At 45.4% G+C, this 27,020-nt stretch overlaps 2 protein-coding genes across 7 annotated transcripts in view; one reads left to right on the forward strand and one right to left on the reverse strand.

The window, feature by feature from the left end:
* Window positions 1-1,961: 1,961 nt before the first annotated feature.
* On the forward strand, window positions 1,962-19,894 carry rfc1 (replication factor C (activator 1) 1). Its single transcript, XM_061771227.1, has 23 exons — window positions 1,962-2,094; window positions 2,470-2,589; window positions 2,674-2,749; window positions 4,955-5,071; window positions 7,391-7,683; window positions 7,789-7,860; window positions 9,352-9,429; window positions 9,511-9,840; window positions 12,176-12,283; window positions 12,363-12,542; window positions 12,808-12,912; window positions 13,934-14,351; window positions 14,463-14,578; window positions 14,679-14,793; window positions 15,129-15,217; window positions 15,297-15,434; window positions 16,135-16,230; window positions 16,313-16,566; window positions 16,668-16,785; window positions 17,624-17,769; window positions 17,847-18,060; window positions 19,320-19,496; window positions 19,582-19,894. The coding sequence occupies exons 1-23, from the start codon at window positions 2,092-2,094 to the stop codon at window positions 19,654-19,656; spliced, it is 3,438 nt and encodes a 1,145-aa protein (XP_061627211.1). The 5' UTR covers window positions 1,962-2,091; the 3' UTR covers window positions 19,657-19,894.
* Window positions 19,895-20,356: 462 nt separating this feature from the next.
* Window positions 20,357-27,020, reverse strand: part of klhl5 (kelch-like family member 5) — a 28,638-nt gene continuing 21,974 nt past the window's right edge. For 5 of the 6 annotated variants that reach the window (XM_061771231.1, XM_061771228.1, XM_061771232.1 and 2 more), the window contains exons 6-13: window positions 26,692-26,878; window positions 25,758-25,982; window positions 24,513-24,588; window positions 23,718-23,804; window positions 23,466-23,540; window positions 23,234-23,371; window positions 22,105-22,276; window positions 20,357-21,674 (exon numbers count right to left, since the gene is read on the reverse strand). In XM_061771231.1, coding sequence (XP_061627215.1) covers window positions 21,618-21,674; window positions 22,105-22,276; window positions 23,234-23,371; window positions 23,466-23,540; window positions 23,718-23,804; window positions 24,513-24,588; window positions 25,758-25,982; window positions 26,692-26,878 — 1,017 coding nt within the window. In that variant the 3' untranslated portion in view covers window positions 20,357-21,617. Of the gene's footprint in view, window positions 21,675-22,104; window positions 22,277-23,233; window positions 23,372-23,465; window positions 23,541-23,717; window positions 23,805-24,512; window positions 24,589-25,757; window positions 25,983-26,691; window positions 26,879-27,020 lie in introns of those variants that run through there. The other variant, XM_061771229.1, reaches the window with a different exon arrangement.

The following is a 27,020-nucleotide window of genomic DNA, read 5'->3' on the forward strand; positions in this document are numbered from 1 at the left end:
TTGCATGATTTTCATTCCTTTTCATTTTCATGTTTTAGATACTTTTATGAATTTGGCAGGTTTGTTAACAACACTCTTGCCCGTGGTGTGTGAAATTTAGAAGACCTATTTCCACATGACGGGGACTATAACGGAATTGTTTATATATAAATGGGATTGTTTATATATAAATGGGATTGCCTTCATAAATTAAGATTTAGTCAAATGTATATTTGGGTTTTTTTCAACCCCTTTTTGACAGCTTGTTTCTGGTACTGATTTTCAGTTACATCATTATTTATTTGCTTGACATTTTCTCATTTATTTGATTTGATACTGTTTTTGCACATTTGAGTTATTTTTGTATATTTAAGTGATTTCATTTGTTCTTGCACTTTATCGTTGTTCTTTAGAACCAAAATAATGAGACGGATGACACTTTTACAGTACAGTAAATGCTTTGTATGCTGGTTTATTTTTGTTACTTTTAATCGGCTCCCACTTAATTCTTTATCACTTGAAATGTTTTGTAACTCAACACCGGTCTCCACTTGTCATGATATTTTTGAAACGTGTAATTCATCATTCTCATTATAATCCAAGGCTCGGGCACACCCGTGACCCTAATGAGGACTGGCGGTATACAAAATGGATGGATGGATATTCCCTCAAAGGGAAATTAGGCAACGACCGATCAATGTTCAACATTATGGCGGAAGTCGAGGGCTTTTTCTTCGGGCCGGCGTCGAAGTTGTCGCTCCGTCTCCGAGCAGCAAACGAATGACGTGGCGACGTCTGCGTCGCCTCTCTCAGGGCGGCCGCCGTATTGTGGCCGTCGGGTCAAGTGCGTGTTCAAAAGTCGGAGTGACAGCAATGTGTTTTCTGAGGAAATAGTACGTTGCCATTTACGTGGCGATCGGAGATGGGCGCATTCAGTGATTTCCAGTGATGGACGCAGCGTACTAATAATAGCAATCGTGCTCCAAAAGGTCAGCACATTGAATGGTGACACTGCAGTAGGGCGCAGTCTTCTTAAAAAAAAAAACTATTTCTTTACGTACGATGTTACATTTACGCAATGGCGTATAGTCTGGGCCTTCAAGGCCTTCTCTGCTGGCTTATATGCACTGACCTCCATTTACAAATGACAAGAAACTGTATGAATTGACTTCTTTGCCGAACACAACGAAGACTTGCATGCCCATCTGTCCACTAACAAAGTGCTTGGTGGGACTTCAGGGAGAATACAGAATCATCTGATGAATGCTATTATTGGTGACATGATGATAAAAGAGGGAAAACAAGTGGAATTGGCAGAAGACATCGCTGCTCTTATCGTCCGTTTCGCGGAGGAACACAAATGTTCATCAAGTTGTGCCGCTGTTTTGATGGTGCAGTCAACTCGCAGCCTCAGCCTCTGTGTCTACAGAAAAGGACTTTCCGATGGAAATGAAACGCACAGATCACCTCGATGATCGATGTCATCGAGGTCCTCCTGCGCAAAGAAAGGAGGATGGATTTTTTTTTTTAAATTAAATTTGAAACACATTTTTTGAATGTGATTTGTTTTGGTCAGCAGCATCCTGAATCATAAATCACACAATCAAGAACATACACACAAAAGAATGAATCGCTGGGCGAAAAGGGTTACGGCTGAAGCACATTTTATAATTCCTGCACCTTTGGATTATTTTTCTTCAAATCAGAGAAATCAGGTTTTTATGTTTTTTTTGGTCATGTTATTCGAGAAATATTGATTGTGAACTGCTCCAAATGGTATTGCAGTACAGCGGTTTGTAGTTGTGAGGAGATGATGTGTTGGAATCTCAAGACTTAATGATGTTTCTTGCTTTGCTAATACAGGTAATTATATTCATCCCCAAATCCCAAACACGCAAATGCGCGCCACTCCCTCCGCACATCCAATATGGCGGTGATGTCGACGTACGCGTAAGACTTCAAGGCGTTATAGATGTGTAGTGGTCTATGGGCAAGTGTGGCCTGACGTCATTTTGGTGCGACAACAGAGTCCTACTTGGCGCCAAGTAGCTGCGCGTTTTTGTTCTTTCTGTGACACCAAACGTGAAACTACGTTGCGGGGACGTGTTTACAATGGTAACCTTCTACTTGGGACATTTTCCGAAACCACGAGCTGTCCGCCACAAAGTGCTCACTTTCAGGAGAACAAAACGCTAAATCCGAGCAAAGCCGTCGCAACGTCAACTGTGGAGCCGTTAGCTTCAGTGATTCATGAATGACGTTGAAGGCTTTTATGTCAGTAAAAAACAAAAAAGCCGTTTTATGTCCAGGGCGTTTGGAAAGCTTGTGTAACAGCGCCACGCATTCAGTGACCAGTTAGCGTGGAGAAAATTGTGTGCGTTTCATTGCATGTCGGTCAATCAGCAGCGTCTCGTTGTCAAGTGAGTTGACGTTCGGTCGACGTGGTGCTGCTCATTTTGTTTGTTTGTTTGTTTGTTTGTTTGCTCGCAGGACATCCGGCGGTTCTTTGCGCCATCGGCACACAAAGCGACAACTAATGGAAACATTGGAAGCACGAAGAGGAATCCTCTTTCCTCAGACGAAGAGGTGAAAAAGAAGAGAGAGTCCAAGGCAAGAAAAGAACAATTTCAGTTGAAGAACCCTTGGAATGGCATCTCTTCATTGTCTCATGTATTATTTTGCTTTGTGCCTCAGATGAAAAAACAAGAAACAGAAGTGAAACAAACGCGTGACCGAAAAAAATGGAAAAAACGTGCCGTCATAGACTCAGGTAATTATGCGGCTGAGATCTGCACATACTTTTTTCTGTGTCATGTATGCAACGTTGACATTGGTAACTTTGTTTTGCAACACTAAAGTTGCAATGGCAGTTTGAAGCTGATAAGTCTTGATCAACTATCTACTGCTACGGCTTCTCTTAAGCAAAACAAAACGGCAACAAAAAAAGCTTGTGTGTTTGAATGACTTGTAACACGTAATGAATTGTAAATCACCACATTACATAGGTGCGCGTTAAACTACCGACAAGTTTGAAATGTCGATGAGATACAAGCGCATCATCCCTGTGGTGTGTACATGCATGCGATGAGCAATCGGTAATAGCCTTTGTTGAGAGGAAAAAATCCAACTTTATCCCGTAGGCGTGTGTTTTCAAATCATTGTAACAAATACAAACTCCCTGTGATATATATGTATGGGGGCAAAATCATTGCACACAATATGAATATAACTTCAAAGTGAGGGAAATAAAAGCAATGAATACATGCTCAGAAGCTAATTCGAATTGAAAGTCAAGTGATAAATGTACAGGATAGTACTCGTCGTCTTTGGTGGGACATCATATTTTGATTTGATTCAAGCCACAGTAGCATCAAAATGAACTCCCTTAACTCTCATATTCGCTACTCATATAGGTATATATGATATGATATATATGACTAATATCTCACAGAAGCATATCAGTCATATACAGTGGGTACAAAAAGTATTCAGACCCCCTGAAATTTTTCACACTGTCATATTGCAGTCATATTCGGACCCTTCCCTGTGACACTCATATATTGAACTCGGGTGCTGTCCATTTCTTCTGATCATCCTTGAGATGGTTCTACACCTTCATTGGAGTCCAGCTGTGTTTGATTATACTAAATGGACTTGATTAGGAAGTCCTTGCAGCTCACAGTGCATGTCAGTGCAATTGAGAATCGTGAGGTCAAAGGAACTGCCTGAAGAGCTCAGAGACAGAATTGTGGCAAGGCACAGATCTGGCCAAGGTTACAAAAAAGATTTAAGGTTCCTAAGAGCACAGTGGCCTCCATAATCCTGAAATGGAAGACGTTTGGGACGACCAGAACCCTTCCTAGAGCTGGCCGTCCAGTCAAACTGAGCAATCGGGGGAGAAGAGCCTCGGTGAGAGAGGTCAAGAAAGAACCCAAAGATCAAAGTGGCTGAGCTCCAAAAATGCAGTCGGGAGATGGGAAAAAGTTCAAGAAAGTCGGGGCTTTATGGCAGAGTGGCCCGACGGAAGCCTCTCCTCAATGCGAGACGCGTGAAAGCCCGCTTGGAGCTTGCTAAAAAAACACCTGAAGGACTCCAAGATGGTGCAAAAAATAAGATTCTCTGGTCTGATGAGACCAAGATAGAACTTGTTGGCCTTAATTCTAAGCGGTATGTGTGGAGAGAACCAGGCACTGCTCATCACCTGTCCAATACAGTCCCAACAGTGAAGCACGGTGGTGGCAGCATCATGCTGTGGGAGTGTTTTTCAGCTGCAGGGACAGGACGACCGGTTGCAATCGAAGGAAAGATAAATGCGGCCAAGTACGGGGATATCCTGGACCAAAACCTTCTCCAGAGTGCTCTGGACCTCAGACTGGTCCGAAGGTTCACCTTCCAATAAGACAATGACCCGAAGCACACAGCTAAAATAATGAAGGAGTGGCTTCAGAACAACTCCGTGACTGTTCTTGGATGGGCCAGCCAGAGCCCTGACTTAAACCCAATTGAGCATCTCTGGAAAGACCCAAATCCAGGTGTGAAAAACTTGTTGCATCATTCCCAAAAAGACTCATGGCTGTATTAGCTCAAAAGGTGCTTCTGCTAAATACTGAGCAAAGGGTCTGAATAATTATGGCTGTGTGATTTTTCAATGTTTCTTTTTTAATAAATTTGTAAAAATGTCATCAAATCAATTTTTTCTGTCAATATGGGGTGCTGTGTGTACATTAATGAGGAAAAAAAAGAACTTAAATGATCTTAGCAAATGGCTGCAATATAACAGAGTGGAAAATTTAAGGGGGTCTGAATACTTCCTGTCCCCACTGGAGGATCGACAGTTAACTCTGATAAATAAATGTACTTAAAAGTATGAAGTAAAACAAAGACCTATCAGCACCATGGCATATTTTCTTATTTCTTCTTCTTTCACCAATGAGCATTTGGTTTGGCTGTCATGCTGGTTTTTGGGTCTCCTCAGACTCTGACTCAGAGGAGCGAGACCGGAAGTCCAAGAAATCGCCAAGGAAGAAACAGAAGCTGAGCAAGGCCGCACGGTCGCTCAAGAACGAGCCTGTTCACTGCGTCTTGGAAACAGGTCAGACGGCTGTCGGGATGATGAAAGGAACAATGAATTCATTTTTAATCAGACTTCTGCACTCATTGATCTGCAAGTATAGTGGATATGAAAAGTCTACACACCCTCTTTTTAAATGCCAGTTATTTTTTGCTTTTGAAAACTGAGACCAAGATAAATAATTTCAAAACTCTTTCCATCGTTAATGGGAACTATAACCTGCACAAGTCAATTAAATGTTTGTTTGTTTATTATTATTAAAAAATAAAAGCAGTGAGATAATGTGGACATAAGTGTGGCTGTATTCAGAATAAACCAATCGCATTCAATCTCCTGCTCAATGGGAGTCGGCACACGCCTGCCGCCGTTTGAAGTGCATGTGATCAATCCCAAATAAAGTTCAGCTCTTCTAATAGGCTTTTCCTGACATTTCTTTTTTTTTTTTTGCTTGCTAGCAGAAGCCTGAAGGCTTTGTGCTAACACTGACCTCTGTGTCAAACTCTTCCTGATTCCTTCCGTCTTTCTAGCGGCCCACTTGTCGCCGAAGAGGGAATGTTTCTCTGGTCGTGATGCTGCCGCCACTGGGCTTCACTTTACCTACAGTCTTTGGCTGATAAGCTGTGTTGTGTTTGCAACTTGGCGCCAAACATACCTTGTGGAATTTTGGCCAGAGAATTCAATCTAGGTGTCATTGGACTTTATTTGGGGTTAATGAGACTCACTGTAAATGGTGGCAGGTGTGTTGGTGGGCGTGTAGACTTTTCCACTGTAGATGGTGTCCTGGGCTGTTCCAATCTTTGTTCCTCCTAATGTAGGCTTATTTTTGTTCATTCAAGATTAGAAATGCGTTCTCAGTGCTCACAGAACATAACTGGCTGTATGTTGACAGCAGTCTTTGATTTATCGTATTTCCCTCTTGGGTTTTTATGGAGTGGAGGCTATTATTTGTAAAAATGCTTTTCTTCAACTTTAAATGTATTTTCGTCACTCCCTCACAAAAAAATAATGGCAGCGTATGAAAACAACATTTATCACTATAATAAGCATTATGATAAGTATAAGATCGTCCCCTCCACAAGTATTGGAATGGCAAGGTCGATTCCTTTGTTTTTGTTGTATACTGAAGACATTTGGGGTTCAGATCAAAAGATGAATATGAGACAAAAGTTCAGATTGCCAGCTTTTATTTCGTGGTATTTACATCGAGATGTGTTCAACAAGTCAGAACAGAGCACCTTTTGTTTGAAGCCACCCATTTTACAAGTGAGCACAAGTATTGGAACAGACACTGTGAAATAAACTGAAAGTGAATAACATTTAATATTTGACGGTTGTCATAACCCTTACTTGCAATAACTGCATCAAGCCTGTGACCCTTTTTGACCACTTTTCTGTCTGCGTGGATTCTCCCGTCATTTACGCACCATCTTGCCAGATTCGCCCTTTGGGTGGAGCAACTCATATGTGAGCGTTCCTTGTCAAATCCGTTTTTTTTTGCACATTCTACTCTTAGCTTAAGCACGTTCCCTCTTACACACTGTAGAAGGGTTCATGTAGTAAGTCCACTGCCCTCTGAAGGTACAATATCATATTGCACGTTAAGTTTTATAATGTATGCCGCTACCCTTTGTCAGACAGAGACTGAACTAACAATATTTAATTGAGCGGATCAAAGAGACTCTGTGAGTTGGCTACATGCAGCATTTTAGCCATGAGATTTATTGGCGGAGATGATCCACGCAAGCCCATTTTTATTGGCGGACTTCCAAACATGCATTGTGTCATGAGCACAGTATTACGATGAATTACTTTCATTGGCTTTATTTCAACAAGAATTTTGGAGAAAAACATGCTGTCCTTCAAAGTGTAATTGGTACCGTGAGCCCGAGCGGTCCGCCCGTCCCGCCTGGCCAACTACACATCTGCCGGTGAAGCGTATTTTCAAATTTACTGTATAGTCTGCTCAATATTTGTCACGGTTTTGAATGACATTCCCAAGTGTCAGGAAATAGTTTTCCATTTTCCATGATTTGAAGCCAGCGTCAGCTTTCACTGAAACACGCCTCTTGGTGTTTCGGCATTTAATCCCATTTCACGTGTGCTCGGTGTGCCCGAAGTCTTGACGGGAGAATACGTGCAGATGAAAAGTGCACAATCCAAGGCATGTTTAAAAAAAAAAAAAAGACAGAATGTAACCCCATAGAGCAGAGGCCACAATTTGAGGAAATGGTGCTTGAACGTTTTGAAAGCATTGCAAAGGATTGTTCTACGTTGAAGATGCGGAATGGTGTTCAGTTAAAGAAGAAATGGTTATTTTGCAACATGCTTTTGTGATTGTAGACTCAGACAGTGACAACTTTGAATCCCTGAAGAAGGCCTCCATAAACAAGCAAAATGGCACCTCCCAAAAGAGCAGGTCGAGTCCAAGTGTGAAAGAGGCTGCAAAGTCCCTCATCAAGTCGTCCTCTGTTCACTTGCAAATTGGAGCCAAATGTCCCAGCACGCCCGTCACGCCAAAGACGGCGCCGCCACCTCAGGCCAAACAAACCCCCACCTCTGTATTTGACTACTTCGGCAACGGAAGCATCCAGCGCTCGGACAAGAAGCTGGTCGCCAGCACGAAACGAAAGACCGTGAGTACTGACCGACATTTCCTCCTGTCTCACTTCGACGGTCTGCTGTTTGATGTTTAGCTGTCGAAGATAACCGAGGCTACTGACAATTCTTCTCGTCCTCAGCCCGTCCAGGACACAGATGATGTGAGCGATGAGCAGATTGCTAGACATCTGCAAATGGTTGAGGATGCTGAGGTAAACTGTTAAACTAAACCATCCATTGAGTAAAAGGCTTCTCGGTTAAGGCGGAGTTCCGCTCTTCCCGCGGAAACTTGACTCAAATTTGTACGCAAATGATTTTGATTTACGGAACGCGTAGTAAAATCCTAGTTATGGTAAATATTTGTATGGAAGGCGGCACGTTGCCTAGTGGGTAGCACATCTGCCTCCCAGTTACGAGGTTGGGGTTCGAATGCAGGCTTTCCTGTGTGGCGTTTGCATGTTCGTTCTGTGCTTGCATGCGTTTTCTTCAGGTTTTCCGGTTGACTCCCGCATCCCCAAAACGTGCACGCTAGATTCTTTGAAGACTCCAAATTGTCCTCGCGTGTTGATGCATGTGAGTGACCAGTCCAGGGTGTAGCCTTCCCCTCGCCCAAAGTCAGCCGGGATGGGTTCCAGCACACCCGGGACCCCCAGTGAGAATAAGCGCTATAGAAGATTTGTATGGAAAACACTTAAAGGCCATGAATATAAAACAATCGGGTGAAAAACACGGGGGGGCGGGGGGGGTGGTTGTAACTAGCTTTCATCAGTTTCCGACCATCTGCAACTAGTTTGGCTGTGATTCCAAGTGTCGGATCGCAAGTGAATGCCGTTCACGGCCGGGTTATATCGCATGATCTTTCACAACCAAACTTATGTTGGTGGGTACCAACCAATGGACATCTACATAAATACGCATCGTGTTTTTTAAAAGACAGTAAAGCTGTTTACAATGTAATTCTGCCACTGACATTGATGCATAATTTGTGTTGAGTGCGGTAAACGATGGGGCCGTCATGTCCAGCAGTCTCTCCAATATCCACAGTCGCTTCTTCTCGGCCGCTTCATCTTTGTGCCGCCGCAGATGGAGAAACACACCAGCGCCACAGGGGCCAGGGCAGTCTGCATTTCCCTCGACATTCACACGCTGTGTTATTTGTATTTCACTAACATAAAATAGGTGGCGCTTGATAACGTTTCCAGATAAGAAAACAAGGGGTTGCTTTTTTTTTTTTTTTTTTTTTTTTTTTTGTCGTCGTCGTCGTTGCAGCGAGCGATAGTGTCAGCCGTCAACTGTCATTTGTTGGCAATTGATCTGTTCAGTTCCGCCCCGTCGCTGGTCACAAACTAGTTCATTGGGCTCTGTTTATAAACTTCAAGCGCATGTAGGTACCGTCATAAACCAAGGACCCGTCCGTGTAAGTGGCTAAACTGTCATGGTCTAGCTTTATCCTTTTTTCCTGAGAAAATTCTCTCTCGTAGTCTACTTTGCCTGCCAATATAGATCCTTCAAGACTCAACACATTTCAAAAGCTCAACAAATGTTGTTTTGAAAAGCTGCAAATCTGTATGAATCTACATTTGACATGCATTTCTGTTTGTTTGAATATAACCCACTGGAAATGTGAAAAGAACTGTTCTATTTAATCTTCAGCTTCTGATACTTTACGATGAATATAAAATGTTTTCTCAATTGGGCCTTAGCTGGAGAAGCAGATCCATGAAGATGAAGACTTTGCACAAACACTTGCCATGCTGGACGCGGAACCACAGGCGAAGAAGGTGATAACAATTTCAAGCACTAGTTACTGTTTCACGTCGGCATTTGTTGATATCCAACTTTTGTTTCGTGTTCTCTTCCAGGTGCGTAAAGGCTCGGACAAAAAAGAGGATCTTGAGGCCTTCCCCAGGAAGAGGACTGCACTCAGCCATTCAAAGGCCAACAGAAATGACAGCACGTCAGAGGACGTCAGAGGTCCTTCGCCCAAGAAAAACCCTGCTCTAGTCAAACCCAGTTCCAAACTGGGGATGATGAAGAAAAGGGATGAGGAACAAGAAGACGTGACCCCTCGCCAAGCACAGACAAATTTGAAAGTCTCGCCCAAAAAGGAGCCAATCACAGTTTCATGCCGAGAAAAGCTGCAGGCATCCAAAATAGGAACTACACTTAAAACATCTCCCACTGAGGCAGCGGTGAGTTGCAATTCATTCTGTACAATTGGTAGGTAGAGCCCATAAATGAGTACACACTCATGAAAAATAACCTTTGTATCCAGTTGTTACAGAAAAACAGCAAATAACAATTTTCTGAATTATGGCTTGACTTATCTGTGGTGGGATTCTTGTGACTTACATTAAAAAAATATATATATATTTTAACTGAGCTCTGCTGGACGTTCATTAGTGTGTGTACTAGGGGTTGAACTGACTGACTCGTAGACATGTCAACCTTGTTTTGGTATTGAATGCCCCGGTGAAATCGACAGGTCGGGGGTTCTTAGCAGCGGTGCCGCAAGGGTGTGGAAATATTTGACAAAGAATGAGATCAGTAGCACGGTCACTTTCAAATTATGCAAGTCTGTCCTCAAATATAATAAATGCACGGCCATTGGAAAAGGCACCCGCTAATGCTAGCTGTCGAACAGCGTTAGATCCTCATGTTAGCCGTCAGCAAATTTATCAGATGCCCTCCGCTAATGGTGAAAAGACACAAAACAAAGCCATGCCGTGTTTGATCAATAAGCCTTTTTTTTTTCGTGTGGAATTGAATGAATGTTTTTGTCATCCAAAAAACAGTGTTTCTGTCAACCATTAGCCTTGATCCGGCAGACCCGCTCACATTCCTCTTCCACTGGCGCCACCCCCGACTCACTCTTCCAATCACGGACAGTCGGATCTTAGAAAACTCTTGCAGCAATCCATGGAACACAATTGCAAGTTTGCTACAAACTACCCCTTCTGGTTTTTTTTTAATTCTATTATTATTAGGGTTGGGCATCATTTGAATTTGAGCGATTCCAGTTCCTTATTTCGATTCCGGTTCCAAACAAGTCTCTGTTCAGATTCTTTTAGGGGGCTGGGTCAAAAAGTTTGCATGGTTTAAATAAAGGGTCTCCAAATTATGAACATCCATTTTCTTAGCAGCCTGCGCGCAGCATAGACTAAAATGAACATTTGAATCCGGCTTCTTTATAACCAGTATCACTATCAAACCTATGCACTAAAAGGCAATGTGTGTGGCACTCACCCAATTTACTTAATATTCATGAATTAATGTTTCAGCTAAAGGTTAATTATAGCATTGTTAAAATAGTTATTTGGGACAGTTTCATCACGTCAAATGGTTTATATGTGCAAGTTTTAACTTGACTTCCTGTTTTAAGCTTGTAGCCTTACGGTACACCGCACCGGAACTCGGCATTTTGGCACAAAAAGTAACTTCACACGGCACCGGTTATTTATTTATGTATTTATTTTTTTAATGGATGGAACAAAATGCTATAAAAGGCTGCTTCCTTACCCTACGCACCGATGAGGCGCAAGGTTAGTGTTTGTGATGCTGTGAGACGTTTATGTGAATTTTGTCCCAATTCATTGTAGTGTAAAGTTGCTACGGTGAAGTTTTAGCTCAATGTTAAGCTTTTTTTTTTTTTTTTTTTTTTTTCTGTCATCAGCTCTTACGTTGGTTTGAAGACTAAAATATACGCTAAAAACCATCAGTGCAAAAGTGCAAGCAACCGTTGACCTTATTAGCTGTCTCAATGTTGGCATCGACGTATTTTATTGTTTCACTCACCCAATTGACTGAGAGTTGACTTGACTGAAGCCCCGCGCCGTGTAGGCTGAGGCTCGGAGCGCGTCAGACGCTACACGTCGGAAAAAACTCCTTTGCACAATATCATCTTATGCCAAGTGTTGCACTGAGGCATTCATTTGAACAAACTTAAGACACACTTATGTTTGCCGCCACCGGTGGGCACAAGCACGTCTTCGTGCGCGTTCTCCGTTGGTTTTCGCCACTTCGTCTTCAGGGTGGGCGGACTGTAGGCGCCTATCACAGCTGACTTCGGGCGAGAGGCGGCACACGCCCTGAACCGGTCGCCAGCCAATCGCAGGGCACATTGAAACAAACGACCATTTGCGCTGACATTCACACCTACAGGCAATTTAGAGTCTTCAATCAACCCACCACGCATGTTTTTGGGATGTGGGAGGAAACCGGAGTGCCCGAAGAAAACCCACGCAGGCACGGGGAGAACATGCAAACTCCACACAGGCGGGGCCGGGGATTGAACCCCGGTCCTCAGAACAGTGAGGCAGTTGTGTTAACCAGTCGTTCACCGTGCCGGCAAGCGATTCATCAATCATAAAAAAATTACAAGGATTTGGACAAAAATTAACAAGATCACTAAGCGATGAATCATTTATCAAAAATCGTTATTGATTTATTAGATGATCAATTAGTCCTTGCCCCTCTATTCCCAGATTAAAAAAAATTTTTTTTTTTTAAATTTCTCCATCCTGTTAGAGCACAAGGACTGATGAGGCAGAGAAGAAGAAGAGCAACACTTCGGCTTACCGGAATTACCTCAACAGAGATGGACCACGAGCACTGGGCTCCAAAGAAATCCCCACGGTACAGCATCCAAGTCATCAGCCCTCAGACGCGTGTTTTGCGTTGCGTTGCTCATCGCCAGCTGTTGCGGGTCTTCCAGGGCGCAGATAACTGTCTGGAGGGTTGCGCGTTTGTGCTGACGGGTGTTCTGGAGTCACTGGAGAGAGACGACACCAAATCCCTCATCGAGCGCCACGGCGGCAAAGTGACGGGCAACGTCAGCAAGAAGACCACCTACCTGGTGCGGGGCCGAGACAGCGGCGTCTCCAAGCTGGAGAAGGTGGCTCGCAGCTCGCCTTTTACACGTTGTGCTCATTGCAAGTGCACTTATATCAGTTCCAGTGGCTAAAGAAGTGGTTATGAACTATTTTGAATATGCAATAGATGATGTGTAATTCATTGTAACCCGACTGATTTATAGAATATAGCCCAGCTTTACTGTTTATGATGGCATCTCAAGTAGAAAGCGCAAATGTGTATAATGTAATGCGATTGAAGCAGGAGTAATAACTGTCTTCATTTTTTGTGATTCTGATGCTGCTCAGGCGGAGAGTTTTGGTACCAAAATCCTTAGTGAAGATGATCTGTTGGAGCTGATTAGGACCAAGCCAGGAAAGAAGTCCAAGTATGAGATCGCTGCAGAGGCTGAGGTCAGCACTCACTTGATTCGTAATTGTATTTTTTGTTGCTAACTGTTTTTAACTAACTTACCGTATTTTCCGCACCATAAGGCACACCGGATTGTAAGGCGCAGTCTCAATTACGGGGTCTATTTCTGTACATAAGGCGCAGCGTATTATTCGGCGCATGCTAAAACACGGTAACTGAAGCAAAACTGAGTTTGGTTCAACTTTATTTTACTACGTATTGAAAAATACACTCGCATTATTTTTTGATCACTCTTTTGTCACAAATCCATCGAAGTCCTCATTTTCTGTATCTGAATTGAACAGCAAGGCAATTTCGCCATCAAACATGGCGGGTTCCCTCTCGTCGTTGTCGGAGTCAGTCTCGTTGCCGGGCGGCTGTTCGGGAACGACGGCGGCTTTCGCGAATGCTCGGACAAAGCGGATACCTTAGCCCAGGCATCCGCAATCCATTCCCGTATGGCGGCGTAACTCGCCCGGCGCTGCCGCCCAGTCTTAGTGAAGGTGTGTACGCCGTCTCTCGTCCATCGCTCCCACGCCGCCCGTTTACACCGATGTCCAGCGGTTGGAGTTGGCTGGCAGTTGCTGCGCCACGGTAGTCCTTGCGCGGATGGCGAGATGGCGCCTTTTCATAAAAGGAAAGCACCAAGGCGGACCTCCTCGAAAGTGTTCGATCTTCATGTCTGGTGCTAGCGTTATTGCCTTAGGTCGAATTGTGACTGTAGAGACGCTTCTCCCGGCTGTTCTTGTGCTTGATTTTTGTATTTATTTTTTTTAATTCTCTCGCGGTTGCTCTAGTGTACGCATTACGTCCCTATGTCGCCGGGAAATGGTCCGACAGTCAATGAAGTGGAGAGCTTACCAAAATCGCACAACAAAATGTTTCCAGATTTTGGAACTCAGTGCACACATAAGGCGCACCATAGATTTTTGAGAAAATGAAAGGCTTTTAAGTGCGCCTTATAGAGTGGAAAATACAGTATATATTTTGCTGATTTCCTGTTTTATGAATCTCTTCATTCAGAGCAAAGCCTCAAAGACCAGGACTCCTCCGGGCCTGGTTTCAAAGATCCCCCCTAAAGCTTCAAAGATGTCTCCCTCCAAAGGCAACTCCAAATCCCCTCACACGCCGAGTCCCTCCAAGACTGGACAGAAAACCAGCCGCCGTGCCAAAACCACAGATGGCGGAACCCCACCCGGAAGAGGCTCCGTTCGTAGGGACTTGGGCTTTTCTTCGTCCGCCTCCTCATCTGCTGGCCCACACCCAAGAACGAAATCAGTAAATGAGGAAGGTGCCACTCTGCTGTGGGTGGACAAATATCGCCCGTGCTCGCTGAAGGCTGTGATAGGGCAGCAAGGGGACCAGAGCTGCGCCAGTAAGCTGCTGCGCTGGCTGCAAAACTGGTACAAGCATCACAGCAGCGGCGCCTCCAAACCACCAGGTAATGTGCCGCCTTGTTGGTCTTGTTGGGAGATATTTGTGCATCAGAGTTTAAGCCACTTGTTTTTCCTGGAAGAGAGTGCACATTTCCCTTTTATTTTCTGCTGTGTAGTTGCCAGATTTGGAAAGTTTGGGGCAGGAAAAGATGATGGATCCGGATACAAAGCTGCTCTGCTCTCCGGACCACCGGGTGTGGGGAAGACCACTACGGCAGCGCTGGTCTGCGAGGTGCGTCAGACACTATAGCATCGCGTTCGGCATTGTCGCGGCTGAGAATTAACGCGCATTTTCTTCCCTGTATTTTGTTCCACTGCGGGTGGACCAATAGGAGTTGGGCTTCAGCTACGTGGAGATGAATGCGAGTTGCACACGCAGCAAAACCAACCTGAAGGAAGTGGTTGCAGAGTCCCTTAACAACACCAGCATTGAGAGCTTCTACAAAGGTGGCCACTTGAAACACAAATATAGTTATTGGGACTGAGCCCTCAATGAAAAATCAAATAAATCCATAAAAAAACATTTAGCATATTTATTTCTACTGTTCCACAACAAGCTATGGTCCCAAAAGTAATGTTTAGATTGTTTTCCCCCCCAAAAAATCATGCACACACACAAAGTGAAACACACGTGGAATTGATACTGAACATGTTCACCGTGCAGAAGTCCCATCAGATTAGTAATCCATACATACAGCATTGACTCAATGATAACGTGAAGCGAGTTGTGTCGAGTGTACAGTGGACATTTCATGTTTCACGGCTGTATGATTGATTGGTAGGCACTTCCCAGAAAGTGAGCACTAAACACGTCTTGATCATGGACGAGGTGGACGGCATGGCGGGCAACGAGGATCGTGGCGGCGTGCAGGTGGACGCGCCGCTTCGCGCTTTATTGCCTTTTCAACCCCCTCTCTCGGGTGCTGACGAGCATTAGTGTCGTCCCGCAGGAATTGATCGGCCTCATCAAAACTTCCAAGATTCCCATCATCTGCATGTGCAACGATCGGAACCACCAGAAGATCAGATCGTTGGCCAATTACTGCTTTGATCTGCGCTTTCAGAGGCCACGGATGGAGCAGATCAAGGTGAGGAGAGCACATCCTGTTTCGGCTTCATAGTGCAAGCATGAAGACTGAGAAACACAAACATTGGGAAACATGTCTCGCTGTGGAGGTTTTTGTTTTAGAAATAGACTACGTCAATGTTTCCAAGCTGAACATGGTCATCGCTGAAAACTGAGAAGAATTCAGCAGAATCTACTTGTAGTCATTGGAGTTCAGGGGCCACATAAAGCCTCAAATTTAGGACCACTAAAATCTTACCATAACTGATATAAAAAATATTTTCTCTTCCCTTCGTTTGAATGCAAAACAAATCAAATACATTAGGAAAATCTTTACATTTAATGAACACCTATTTGAAACGGATAAATGTAGTATTACAGTAGTATATATCAACTTTTTTTTTTGTTTTTTTACAGGAGCATAAGTCTCAAAATGATCCTTAGTTCCCACCACCACAATGTCTTTTGTATTATTTCAGTCTCAATTTCATCCTGCGGGCCTGATTGTACCCCGTAGCGGGCTGGTTTTGGCCCCTGGGCCGTACGTTTAACACCCCCGAAGTAGATCCTTCACAGCTGAAGGCCACGCGGAAGCGACGGGTTCTGATGTTGTAATACCGAACTCCAGCCTCCGAGTTTTTTGTGTTTTCTAACTTTGTAACCCTTTGAATTTTCACCTGTTGAGCCTGCATAACTGCCCCGCCACCCTTTTCTTTTTTCAGTCCGCTATGATGTCCATCGCGTTCAAGGAAGGAATCAAGATGCCGCCTCCCGCACTTAACGAGATTATCTTGGCGGCCAATCAAGACATCAGACAGGTTTCAAAGCGAAACAATCGCGACAGATGGTAAGGGTTGGGATCATTCGCGGCTAAAAGTGCGCTGGGGGCGTTTTCCTCAGGTGATCCATAACCTCAGCATGTGGTCGGCCAAAGACAAGGTGATGACCTACGACCAGTGCAAGTCTGACGCCGCCGCCGCCCGCAAGGACCTGAAGATGGGGCCCTTTGACGTCTGCCGGAAGGTGTTCGCCGCCGGCGAGGAGACGGCGCACATGAGCCTCATCGACAAGTCCGATCTCTTCTTCCACGACTACTCGCTAGCGCCCCTCTTTGTCCAGGAGAATTACCTTCACGTTCGGCCCGCCGCCGCCGGGTGAGGGACACCGCCCGCTCCGTCCTCTCGCTTACGTCGAAACGTTGATCGCTCGCACGTCGTACAGTTCGCGGCGATTGACACGGCTGCGCTCTATCTAGCGGCGACGCCAAGTCCCACCTCGTGCTGCTCAGCAAGACGGCCGACGCCATCAGCGACGGAGACCTGGTGGACCGACGCATCCGCTCTGGCCAGAACTGGTCTTTGCTGCCCACGCAGGTACCACACACAGTTCTTTGGAATTTGGGCTTACAGTCTCTGAGAAGAGAACATACATCTCTTCTTAATTTGACATGCCACATCAAGGACAACACTGCAAAAAAAAAAGTATATAAAATGAGGCTTCTAAATTCTGAGAAATTGAGCCGAGCGTTTTCACTGAATGCGTGAAGCCGCACAGCGCTGAAAAGCGGGCTGTCAAAATCAAATTCACGGAGGGCCAAAAGTCCAAAGTCGTGGGCTAAACGCTATATTTATAGGAAATTGTGCCTGTTTTCCCTTCTCTCCGGCTGTGTAATGCTAAACCGTATCATCTGAGAATTAAAAAAACTTTTAAGATTATAAACACGAGGAATTCAAATGTGCAATAAAAGACAGATCAGTGTATTTATTGAACTCTTTATCAAATCTGTCATGAACAGATGATCTGCCTCCCGCTTGTCTCGAAAGCCCCCGTTTTCCATCTTTTGTTTGGCAATTTTTGGGAAGAGGAAGTATAAATTTGGCCGAGGGGACTGGTCGCAACAGAAAAGGACTGCCGTGCCTACACACGAGCAAAGCATTCTGGGATTTGTAGTATTAGCGGTGCATGCACTGTAGACTTGCGGGCCAGCTCTCGTACACATTTCATATGGACTCGTGGGCCAAAGGCAATTAGGGGCCTGAGTTTGACATTTATGGTCGAACCACTTCCTTTATGACAACAAATAAAATCATTTTACACAATTTATTATGGAAACCATTTCTAAGTCTGAACAAATGTGAGGTTGACCCGCGTCGTGTATGTTTACCATGTGCTCAGATGATGATGATGATGATGTATCGCATTTGTTTGTAGGCCATCTACGCCAGTGTAATCCCAGGCGAACTCATGAAAGGTTACATGAGTCAGTTCCCATCTTTCCCGAGCTGGCTGGGCAAACATTCGTCGGCGGGCAAACATTCGCGCATCATCCAGGAGCTGGCATCGCACATGGCTTTGAAGTGAGCGCCGCACGCCGCGCCATTGACCTCAGCGGGGCTTTTTTCCCGGGGCGCTAAAGGTGTCCTGTCGGGTGCAGGACGATGAGCGGCGGGCGGGCGGTCAACTTGGACTACCTGCACTTCCTGCGGCAGGCCCTGCTCAGCCCGCTCCAGAAACTGGCGGCGGAGGGCGCCGGTCGCGCCGTGCGGCTGCTGGACGATTACCAGCTGGTCAGGGAGGACGTGGACGGCATGATGGAGATGGCCTCGTGGGGCGGACGGCCTGACCCCTACTCCAAACTGGACTCCAAGGTCAGCGCCGGATTCTCAAAAAGTGTGGCGCTCGGTCCGCTTGGGTGGCACCCGAAAGAGTCACCGCCTAGGTACAGTTCAGTTGTATTGAACGTTTTGCTACGACAGACGCTTTTCTGAGCCTAGCGATGCACCGGAATTTCGCCCACCGAAATGTTTCGGCGGCAAATGGCCCAGGAGTCCGGGCCCAAAGACTTTTGTCACCGAAATGACATGTTGGAAACGGGACGCTGTTATGACGCAAGCAAAAACTGCTGCCAGGGCGCGGGACCAGACTGTTTCAAAACAGTTAGGGTTTCAAAACCGGGTTAGGGTTTCAAAGTAGGCTTTCAAAACAGGGTTAGGTTTTCAAAACGGGGTTTGGGTTTCAAAGTAGGCTTTCAAAACATGGTTAGGTTTTCAAAACAGAGTTAGGGTTTCAAAACGGGGTTAGGATTTCAAAGTAGGGTTAGGGTTTCAAAGTAGTGTTTCAAACGGGGTTTGGTTTTAAATTAGGGTTTCCAAACTGAGTTTCGATTTCACAGTCGGGTTTGAAAGTGGGATTCGGGTTTCAAAACAGTGTTATGGTTTCAAATGAGGCTTTCGAGACTGAATTAACTAAAGTCGATGTCGACTTTGTGTGAGAAGTTTGACATGTCCAACTTGGCGGCAGCTGTGAATCGTTTGCAGGACAAATGGCAAAAGTCGTCTTGTCATCTGGGTTAGCAACATACCTCGCTTGAAGTCATTTGGCCACATAATGAAATATCGCAATGAAAGACATCTGTTTATTCAATTTTGTCTTTGAAGTTTGGAGATAAGTCTGGAAAAAGTATGAAATTTTGAAATCTCAAATATTTTATAATATATTACACTATATTGTTTAGAAAAAAAAAAAGAAAAAAGAGACCCAACCTCACTGCTTTCCGTTGTTGGGTTACCAAAGGGAATGCTTTTTGCCACCCAAGCTACGTACGAGCTACATTTGTCATGGGCGCAATACCACGCCGAGCCGCACGGGCCAGCGTTCGCTTCGCTCCATAGAGCTTGAAACTTGTTACTACATTTCAATTAATATTTGTTTTCAATACTGTACGGCATTAATATTAACGTCAAATGCTGTAAAAACGGGATTGCAATATAGCGCAGATTTCCACGACAGGCAAGTGGCTATGTTCCAGGCCCAAAAAAAATCTGCGCTATTTCTGGGGCCGTCGTAGGTGAACGCCGATATAATCGCGAGGGAAGACGATTTGTCAACGTTGTTTTCTCCCTTCCAGGTGAAAGCAGCGTTCACGCGAGCGTACAACAAAGAGGTTCATCTGACGCCGTACTCCCTGCAAGCCGTCAAGAAGGGGCGGCGCGCCGGCGGCCAAGAGTCCGAACTGGGAGCGCAGGACGCCGAAAAGGACGGCGTGGCGTCCGACGACGAGGAAGGGATGGATGCTATGATCAAAGTGAGTTACATTAAAAAAAACTGAATGTTCGCATGCCCAATTGATCCCATCCAATATTCTGTCTGCGTGCGTTTCCCTCCTACAGCAGAAGAAGACCAAAGCCACCAAGAAGGAGAAGGCTGAGGATTCTGGCAAGGGCAAGGGCAAGGCTAAAAAGTGACTGCTGTTCCAAAACCCAGCGCTGCGTTGTGCATCCTGAACATGACCACTTCCTGTCTGTTTTTCCATTTTTAAAAACATCATGTCTGGAAAGTATGGAACTGCTGCCTAAAGACTTGTACAACATTGCAGTAACACTTGCAACGCATCTTGTAAATTGCTTTTTTTGTAAAATAGAAAGATGTGCCACTTGTTTTTTTTTTGTTTTTGTTTCTTTTTTATAAAACACAGTTTGGTCATTTTCCTTATTTTTTTAGCTTTACTATAGAGTATAAATATGGGCTAACTATATTGCTGGAATAATAACTTCTGATGAAACAAGGTTGGGTAAATCTTTCTTTCCAAGTTTGCACAGAAAAGATTTTCAGGCTCAACCTTGTGTTGGGACCAAGATCTGGGATTCATCCTGCTTTCAACACATCAGCAGTCATTCACACTCAACATTTCCACAGCAGAGTCGCTATGACACTTCATCTTCACTTCATGCTCACAGCAATCCAGAATTTTAATGCGGAATAACCTTCAATCAAGTCCACGACAGTCTGCAACCTGTTCATGTTGCTGGCCGGAGCCTCTCGAGCATCGACCCTCTTGCTCGTCTTGCGTTTAATGGCTAAACGTGTCCGACAAATGGAAACTTCCTGGACCGTAAACATGAATGAGCCCGTGCTGCGGGTGCAGTTTTACAGAGTTGACCAAAGTGCTTGTGACTCCTTTTATTTTAATGAAAGCAATAAGAGCATGTTAAAGCATACATGTACATACATGATTGATGTCAAATATGAGGTGCCTTACTATATGGTACAAAACAAAAAGGGCAGCGTAGTTGTATTCACTTACAAAAATAATCACACTTTAGTGAAATAATGCACATTTATAAACATAAATGTGAGGTTTAACCAAATTCATTCATTCTCAGCTAATTTGAGTCACTGAAAATAAGGTTGCAATGTTACCCAGTTGTAATTCAATAAATGTAATTTTGCACAAAAAAAAGTTGTGGGAAAATAATTTAGTTTGCCATTGATGTCAATTGTGTCCGACTTGCAAAATGGACGGAATATTATGGGGGCCAGAATATATACAATACTGTATATACATTATGACAGTACATTTTTCTTTTCAGTGTGTCATTCGTAAGTTCAATATTTGCTGCTGTGTACTTTGACATTTACATACATGACTCAGATTTGATGAAGCAGAGCCATCCCAATGTTACTTCGAGTTGTTACTGACCCTCTGCTACATGAGAAAAATAATACATTATTATAGAGCAGCACTCCCCAAAATTAGACTTGTTGGATCAACGGTTAAAATGCTGAATGTGTTGTAAAAAAAAAAAAAAAATCAGTTTCTTGGCAAAATTTGATTCGTTAGGTGTCAAAAAAAAAATAATCATGCCGTTTGACTGCTTCATTAGAGTCACTAGTGCACTAGCAATATATGATGCGTTGTACACAGTTACAAAACGGTCCTTGTGCTGAAATTGTTAGTCCTGAATTTATTTTTCGCTAACAATACAGATACTTTCTTTCATATGCAATTTAAAAGAAAGACTGCAGCAGGAGGAGGTGGTGGTGGTTTATGGTTCCTTCAGGTTGTGCTGATTATGTCACAAGTTGTTTTATGTTGTGGGTGAGAAAGAAAGGAACGCTCTTTGCCAATGAATACATTAAAACGACTGCTACAAAACAAGAGTGTAACTTTCTTCGTCGGCAGAAATGTACAAGTGTGTGTGTGTATATGTTTTCTGCCTGAACTGGAGGAGCAAAATAATAATAAAAAGGGACTGTCATGCTGGAACAAGGCCAGCCGCAGAATGTCTTTCATCACGACTGTCGCTGCCGGAGGAGATTGCGATGTCGGAGGCTGACAATTATTGTTCACGTCGTAGAAGCCCGCTCGCGCTTCCAGTTGGCTTTGCTCCTTTGCAGCTCGCCCCATGGGCCTTCACGTGCGTTGTCACATTTTGACCACCACCACACTCGCTCCGGCCCGGCCCAGACACAGCGGCGCTACCTGGTGAACACAAGAACCACATCATCGGCACTAAATCACACAACTCTAAATTTAGCCACACAGTCTGTAGTTGTGCCAAGTGCGCTCTCCTCATGGCTGTTGTGATTTCAGCTTGACATATTTACACCTCGCTGTGAGCAATCAACAAGATGCTCGACTGGTTTTGTGCAATGTTAGGCGGAGTTCAAAAGCGTCAGTCTGCTGGCGTCGTTTACATCTTAAACCCGCCCTCACGTTATGAGTCTAGCGCGTGAGAGGAGAGGAGGGGAACACGTCATTCGCACAGCTTGTCCTCATCCTCCCCTCCGCGTGCGGATTCACGCCGCCGTACTAGCGACAACACTAGCAGGAGGAAAACATCACATCTGCGTAACAAAGTAAGCACGGCAAGCCGCTCGACAAGTGCCGGCAGACGCGCGCGCGCGTGCACCTGAGTCCACTCGTTGGTCTGCGGGTCGTAGGCCTCCACCGTACTGAGGTAGACTTGGCCGTCGTAGCCGCCGACGGCGTACAGACGGTCGCCAAGGAGACAAACCCCCACCGCGTCTCTCCTGAGGCTCATGGGGGCCACGGCCGTCCACAAGTCAGTCTGAGGGTCATACCTGTACACACGCACACCAATTTGCACGCGGGGCAAAACACAGGTGAAGAATAGCATTTGTATTGTGAAGATCAACAGCATTACTACTCTCCTGCTTGTGCTTTTCTTTTGAGGTGTTTCTTTCATGTGGGATGAATCCCCTCCTCCAACTCTCAACAAGGAATATTTGCAGTCAAAAACAAGAGGCGACAGTAGCGGAGGTTTTCTTAGCGGTTTCAATCAAACAACCTTGGTTTCAAATTGCCCTTTTTATTGGTCAAACTGCTATTCATGTAGAAATGCTTTCATCGACATCTCTTGCTGCTTCCCTGCGGTGATGTAGCGCCCGCTGGCGATTCCCGATGTTGTTCTTGCAACAAACTAGCCTTTAGTTTCACAAGAACAGATCTTTTGGAGATCAGATGGTTTTAGTTTTTTTTGTCATGAAGGGATGACACCAATTGAGCATCGTGCATCACATAATGACCGCAGTGAAAGGTGGTGGCGGTAGCTGGAATTCAGTCAGGGCGGAGGGGCAATCCATTTTGCCACAAAAGCTTTTGAAGACGAATTTCACCTTTTGGCTTTACAACAACTCCGAGCACACATCCACATCGAAATGTGGGCGTGTGTAGGGCAACGCAATACAGTCGTGGTCAGCACGGCAGCCTCACAACTTTGGAGATTTGGGGTCGAATCTCAGCCTTCCCGTCTGTTTGCGCATTGCAAAATTTAGCATGTTGGGTTAAACGAAGACTCGAAATTGTTCATTCAAATGACGTAGTGATGATTAGCGCTACAGGAGGTGGTGATGGATGGATATGCATAGAAATCTTTCTTTCTTTCTTTCTTTCTTTCCAGGTGCATTTCCCATGTTAGAAATGTCTTGATTTTTTATTTTTATTTTTACGCAGATGTGTTTCTTTTGTATATCCAGTGCGGCAATCGGAGCAAATGTGTGTTTGACGCTTAGCCTTACCGCTCCACACAGTTACTCAGCCGCGACGCCAGAGACGAGGCGGGCGCATCGTGACCGCCGATGGCGTACAGGAAGCCGTGCCACGTGGCCACGCCCACGCCGCCGCGCCGTTTCGCCATGGGAGCACAAGCGGTCCACCTGGAGACGGAGGTCGGCGGCACGAAAGCGTCAGAAGAGCAGAAACGAGCCGAGCGGCGGCAAATGGGGAACGAAGCCGAGTTTGCGGACTGACCTGTTGGTGTGCGGGTCAAAACACTCCACGGAGCGCAGGCAGGAGGAACCGTCGCGACCTCCGACTGCGTACAACCTGAGAAGCAAAAATACTTCGATCATAGGGGACCGAACTGGAGTTGGCTGGAGTAATAGGGTTGCCATCTTGCATTACTTTCCACAAATGAAATGAAAACAATACAAGCGGGACATTGATTTGCCTGTGCTTGTGTGCTTAAGACAGGATCGTCTCCTATTTGACACAACAACTTACTTGCTATGGAGTACTGCCACTCCCGCGGTGCTTCTGGGAGTGGCCATGCTGGCAACGAAGCTCCACTGGCGAGCTTGAGGATCCCACCTAATAAGTCAATAAATCAAAGAGGAACAACTTCTCAGTCATTTCATGCCCTCGTCGAACAAAGTTCTCATTCCCTTGAGACGCATTGGAACCAGGAATGAGCTTGTATTGAGGTCTTCTGTCTTTCTCCATGAAGCATAAAGTAGGCTGCTGACTGACATACACAATGGTAGAAAACTAAAAAAAACTAAGATAGTACACTTCCCCCATTTGTTCGAAAAATGTACGATATTTTCTTTTTTAGTATTCTCCCATCCCAGGACAAAAATGGTGTTAGGGTTAGGACACGTTACGACGCGTGCCGTTGAGTTAGGCTCAGGTCGCTAACTGGCTGCTAGCAGGACAGCGACGACTTTTCGTCTTTGTCTTCTGTGCGGCTTACCAATCGAGGCCTTCCGTTGTCTCCTACCGTTTAGCCGCCGCTCACCGAATGTGCAAGTGTACCTAATAAAGTGTGAGCAGGTAGTCGCATAGGCGGGTAGATACTTGCGTCATACTATGAGGAATACTTATGACTTAGTATTATGACTTTTCAATGACTGTCATCGAGCGGCAAAACGACACCGGTGGTCCGGTCCCGCTTAACACACCGAGTCTCAGACCGAGAACTTAACGGCACCAGTAGATGCGCCAGAAGTGCATCCTCCTGATCGTGAGATGTTCCGAGTGCTATTCCTTATCCCCGAGGAGCGTAAAACGCCGGCTGACCTTTCTACTGTGCTGAGGTAGCTCCAGCCGTCGTGTCCTCCTACGGCGTACATCGGCCCTTCCAGGACGGCGACGCCTGTAACAGACATCGCGTACGGTTTGTGCTCGACAGACTTGCGGCAGGTCACCAAAGCGCTCGTACAAGCTCGAAAACCTACGGCGGTATGGTTTGATTGGTTTTGGCGTGCGCCGTTAACAGCGCGTTGACACCTCCGCACTTACGAGATTTACATATCGGAACATCTGTTGTGCCAGATGGGCCCTCGACCTCTTCTCCTCGCGCTCCCCCAAGCACTCGTCAAAAGAAAACTGCAGCAGCATGCCTTATTCTATGTTTCATTGTTATGTGGGCTTGCAGGCTCGGTTTAACCCACCCTGCAGGAGTCTCCTTGAACACACCACTGACTGCTGAGGCGCGACTGCTGAGGCAAAGTCGCCATCCCCTTCAACTTCAATGCTGAGCATCCTTATATAATTTGACACGTTGTTAACATTATATATGTTTAAGTGTATAGGAAATGTTTGTAAGAGGTAATTAGAGCGTGGGAAAGATTAAAAAGTGGGGGATTGACATTCATACAGCTTTAAAATATGTAAAAAAAATGCACGCCACTTCGCTGATTTCACCTATTGCGGAGTGGTCCAGTGTGCATAACTGTGCTTGCAGTAATAAAGCAAAAAAAAAAAAAGAGTCAAACAACAAACGTCTTCGTAAATGACAGCCGACAGAGGAAGAGAAAGAAGAGGCAACAACTGCTAAGAAAAAGAAAATCTTCATTGAGGAGAGATCAGCAGTCCCGGCGGACACGCAGGACACAGTTTAGCGCCACACGGGGTTTCCACGCGGCGAGGCTCGAAAGGCTCGCAAATGAAGCCTTCGGCGCCGACAACAACAACAGCAAGGAAGCACCGAATACTTTGGCTTTCATTTCCAACATCCGACGGCCACTGGAACAGAATTCGAGAGCAGACTTGCCGTGAGTGACGCTTAGGATGATGACGTCATTGTCTCTCATTGGCCCGACTCGGGAGCGATCGTAGAAGAGAAACAAGCGTGGGGCTCCCACTAATTGGAACATCTACTTGTGCATTCAGCATAATACTCAGTTATATTCGGAATTTCTTTTCTATCCGTTTCTAGAGCAGTCCGTACGAATATTGTTTTCTGTAAAACCGCTCCGAGGCGCTACAAAAAGCAGAGGAGGCTTAATGAGTTTACTTTGAGAAGTCCTTTGGCTTCCTCACCGAGGCCGTGTCTGTGCGTGGAAATGGGCGGCATGACACTCCAGCTCTTGCAGCGAGGGTTGTAACACTCCACCGTGTTGAGGGTCTTGAGTCCGTCTCGGCCCCCCACCACGTAGAGGCGACCCTTCAGGACGGCCACGCCGAACTGGAGCCTCCGACCGCTCATGGCCGCCACCTGCTTCCACGTGTCCCGCCGTAGACAGTACTGCTCGATGCTAGTAGCACCTGCAGGAACCCAGATTTAAAATGACACTACAGTAGAAGGTTCAAAAGCTATAATATACAGTTAGACAAGAATGAGTGCGAGTGAGTGAAACTGTACACAGGGCGAAAGGTTTGCTGGTCAGTAACATCAAACTCGAGCATTTATTCCAACCCTACTGTAGTTGTCATAAGGTCTTAGATGAGCTCTGAATCATTCCTTCAATTAAGAACATTAACTGGCAGGGAGGTGATCAAACACCACGCATCTCATCGACCTTCTGTTTTTAATTTCAGATTTGAAAAGTCGAACAACAGTCAGATCCTGTTCAAATGGTCAGAAAAACGAAAAACGGTGTTCTTGCTTTCGCCAAAACAACAGGATTCTAAGTGAACGCGGGTCCTGGGAGACGCGTCGACATCTACCAAAATATTGTCCGATGTAATGAAAAAGAGCCATCTGCGACACAACACATTCATCTGGCTGTGGGCAGATTTGATCTACTGCATGAGGGGAAATTGAGAGCGCAAAAGCGTTGTGACGTGTGATGTTATTTTGTATACAAGTACATGATTCACTTTGTGTGCGCATAACACACTCTTTTGGGAAGATCGAGGGTTAGCATGTACGATTGTAGAGCTTTCCAAATGTACCAGAAATAAAACTTCAGAAAGAACAGACTCATCAATCATCAAACAAAAGGAAGGATCCGTATTGTGTTGCGTTTGCTACCTTTTGTGGCGTCCATTCCGCCAACAGCGAACATGGCGCCGACGGTGGCCTTGCGGGGCCGCGTGCGCGGGCTCTGAAGCAGGGGCCGACGCTGGGGCAGGAGGTGGTACTTCATTCCCTCCAGCAACAGCCGCTGGCAGTCGGCGCTGTCTCGAAGCGCGGGGCTGGCCTCCAGGTCTGCTAGAAACTACAAAAACACACACGCGCGGTACAGCACAGCATACCACACCAAATAATTGCGCGCGGTCAAACGGAAGCAGCTGTCATTGGCTTGAAAGATGAGATCACGAACGCACACGAGAATCAAACACGTCTCATATCTGAGCATC

Source organism: Phyllopteryx taeniolatus, chromosome 4 (assembly GCF_024500385.1).
Source record: "Phyllopteryx taeniolatus isolate TA_2022b chromosome 4, UOR_Ptae_1.2, whole genome shotgun sequence".
In the NCBI taxonomy this organism is placed as follows: Eukaryota; Metazoa; Chordata; class Actinopteri; order Syngnathiformes; family Syngnathidae; genus Phyllopteryx; species Phyllopteryx taeniolatus.

Excerpts from the sequence above, each read along its gene's own strand:
- rfc1 (XM_061771227.1), top strand. Across the intron at positions 9,430-9,510 it reads CGGAACCACAGGCGAAGAAG|GTGCGTAAAGGCTCGGACAA; the intron begins GTGATAACAATT and ends GTTCTCTTCCAG. Across the intron at positions 16,786-17,623 it reads GGTCTTTGCTGCCCACGCAG|GCCATCTACGCCAGTGTAAT; the intron begins GTACCACACACA and ends ATTTGTTTGTAG.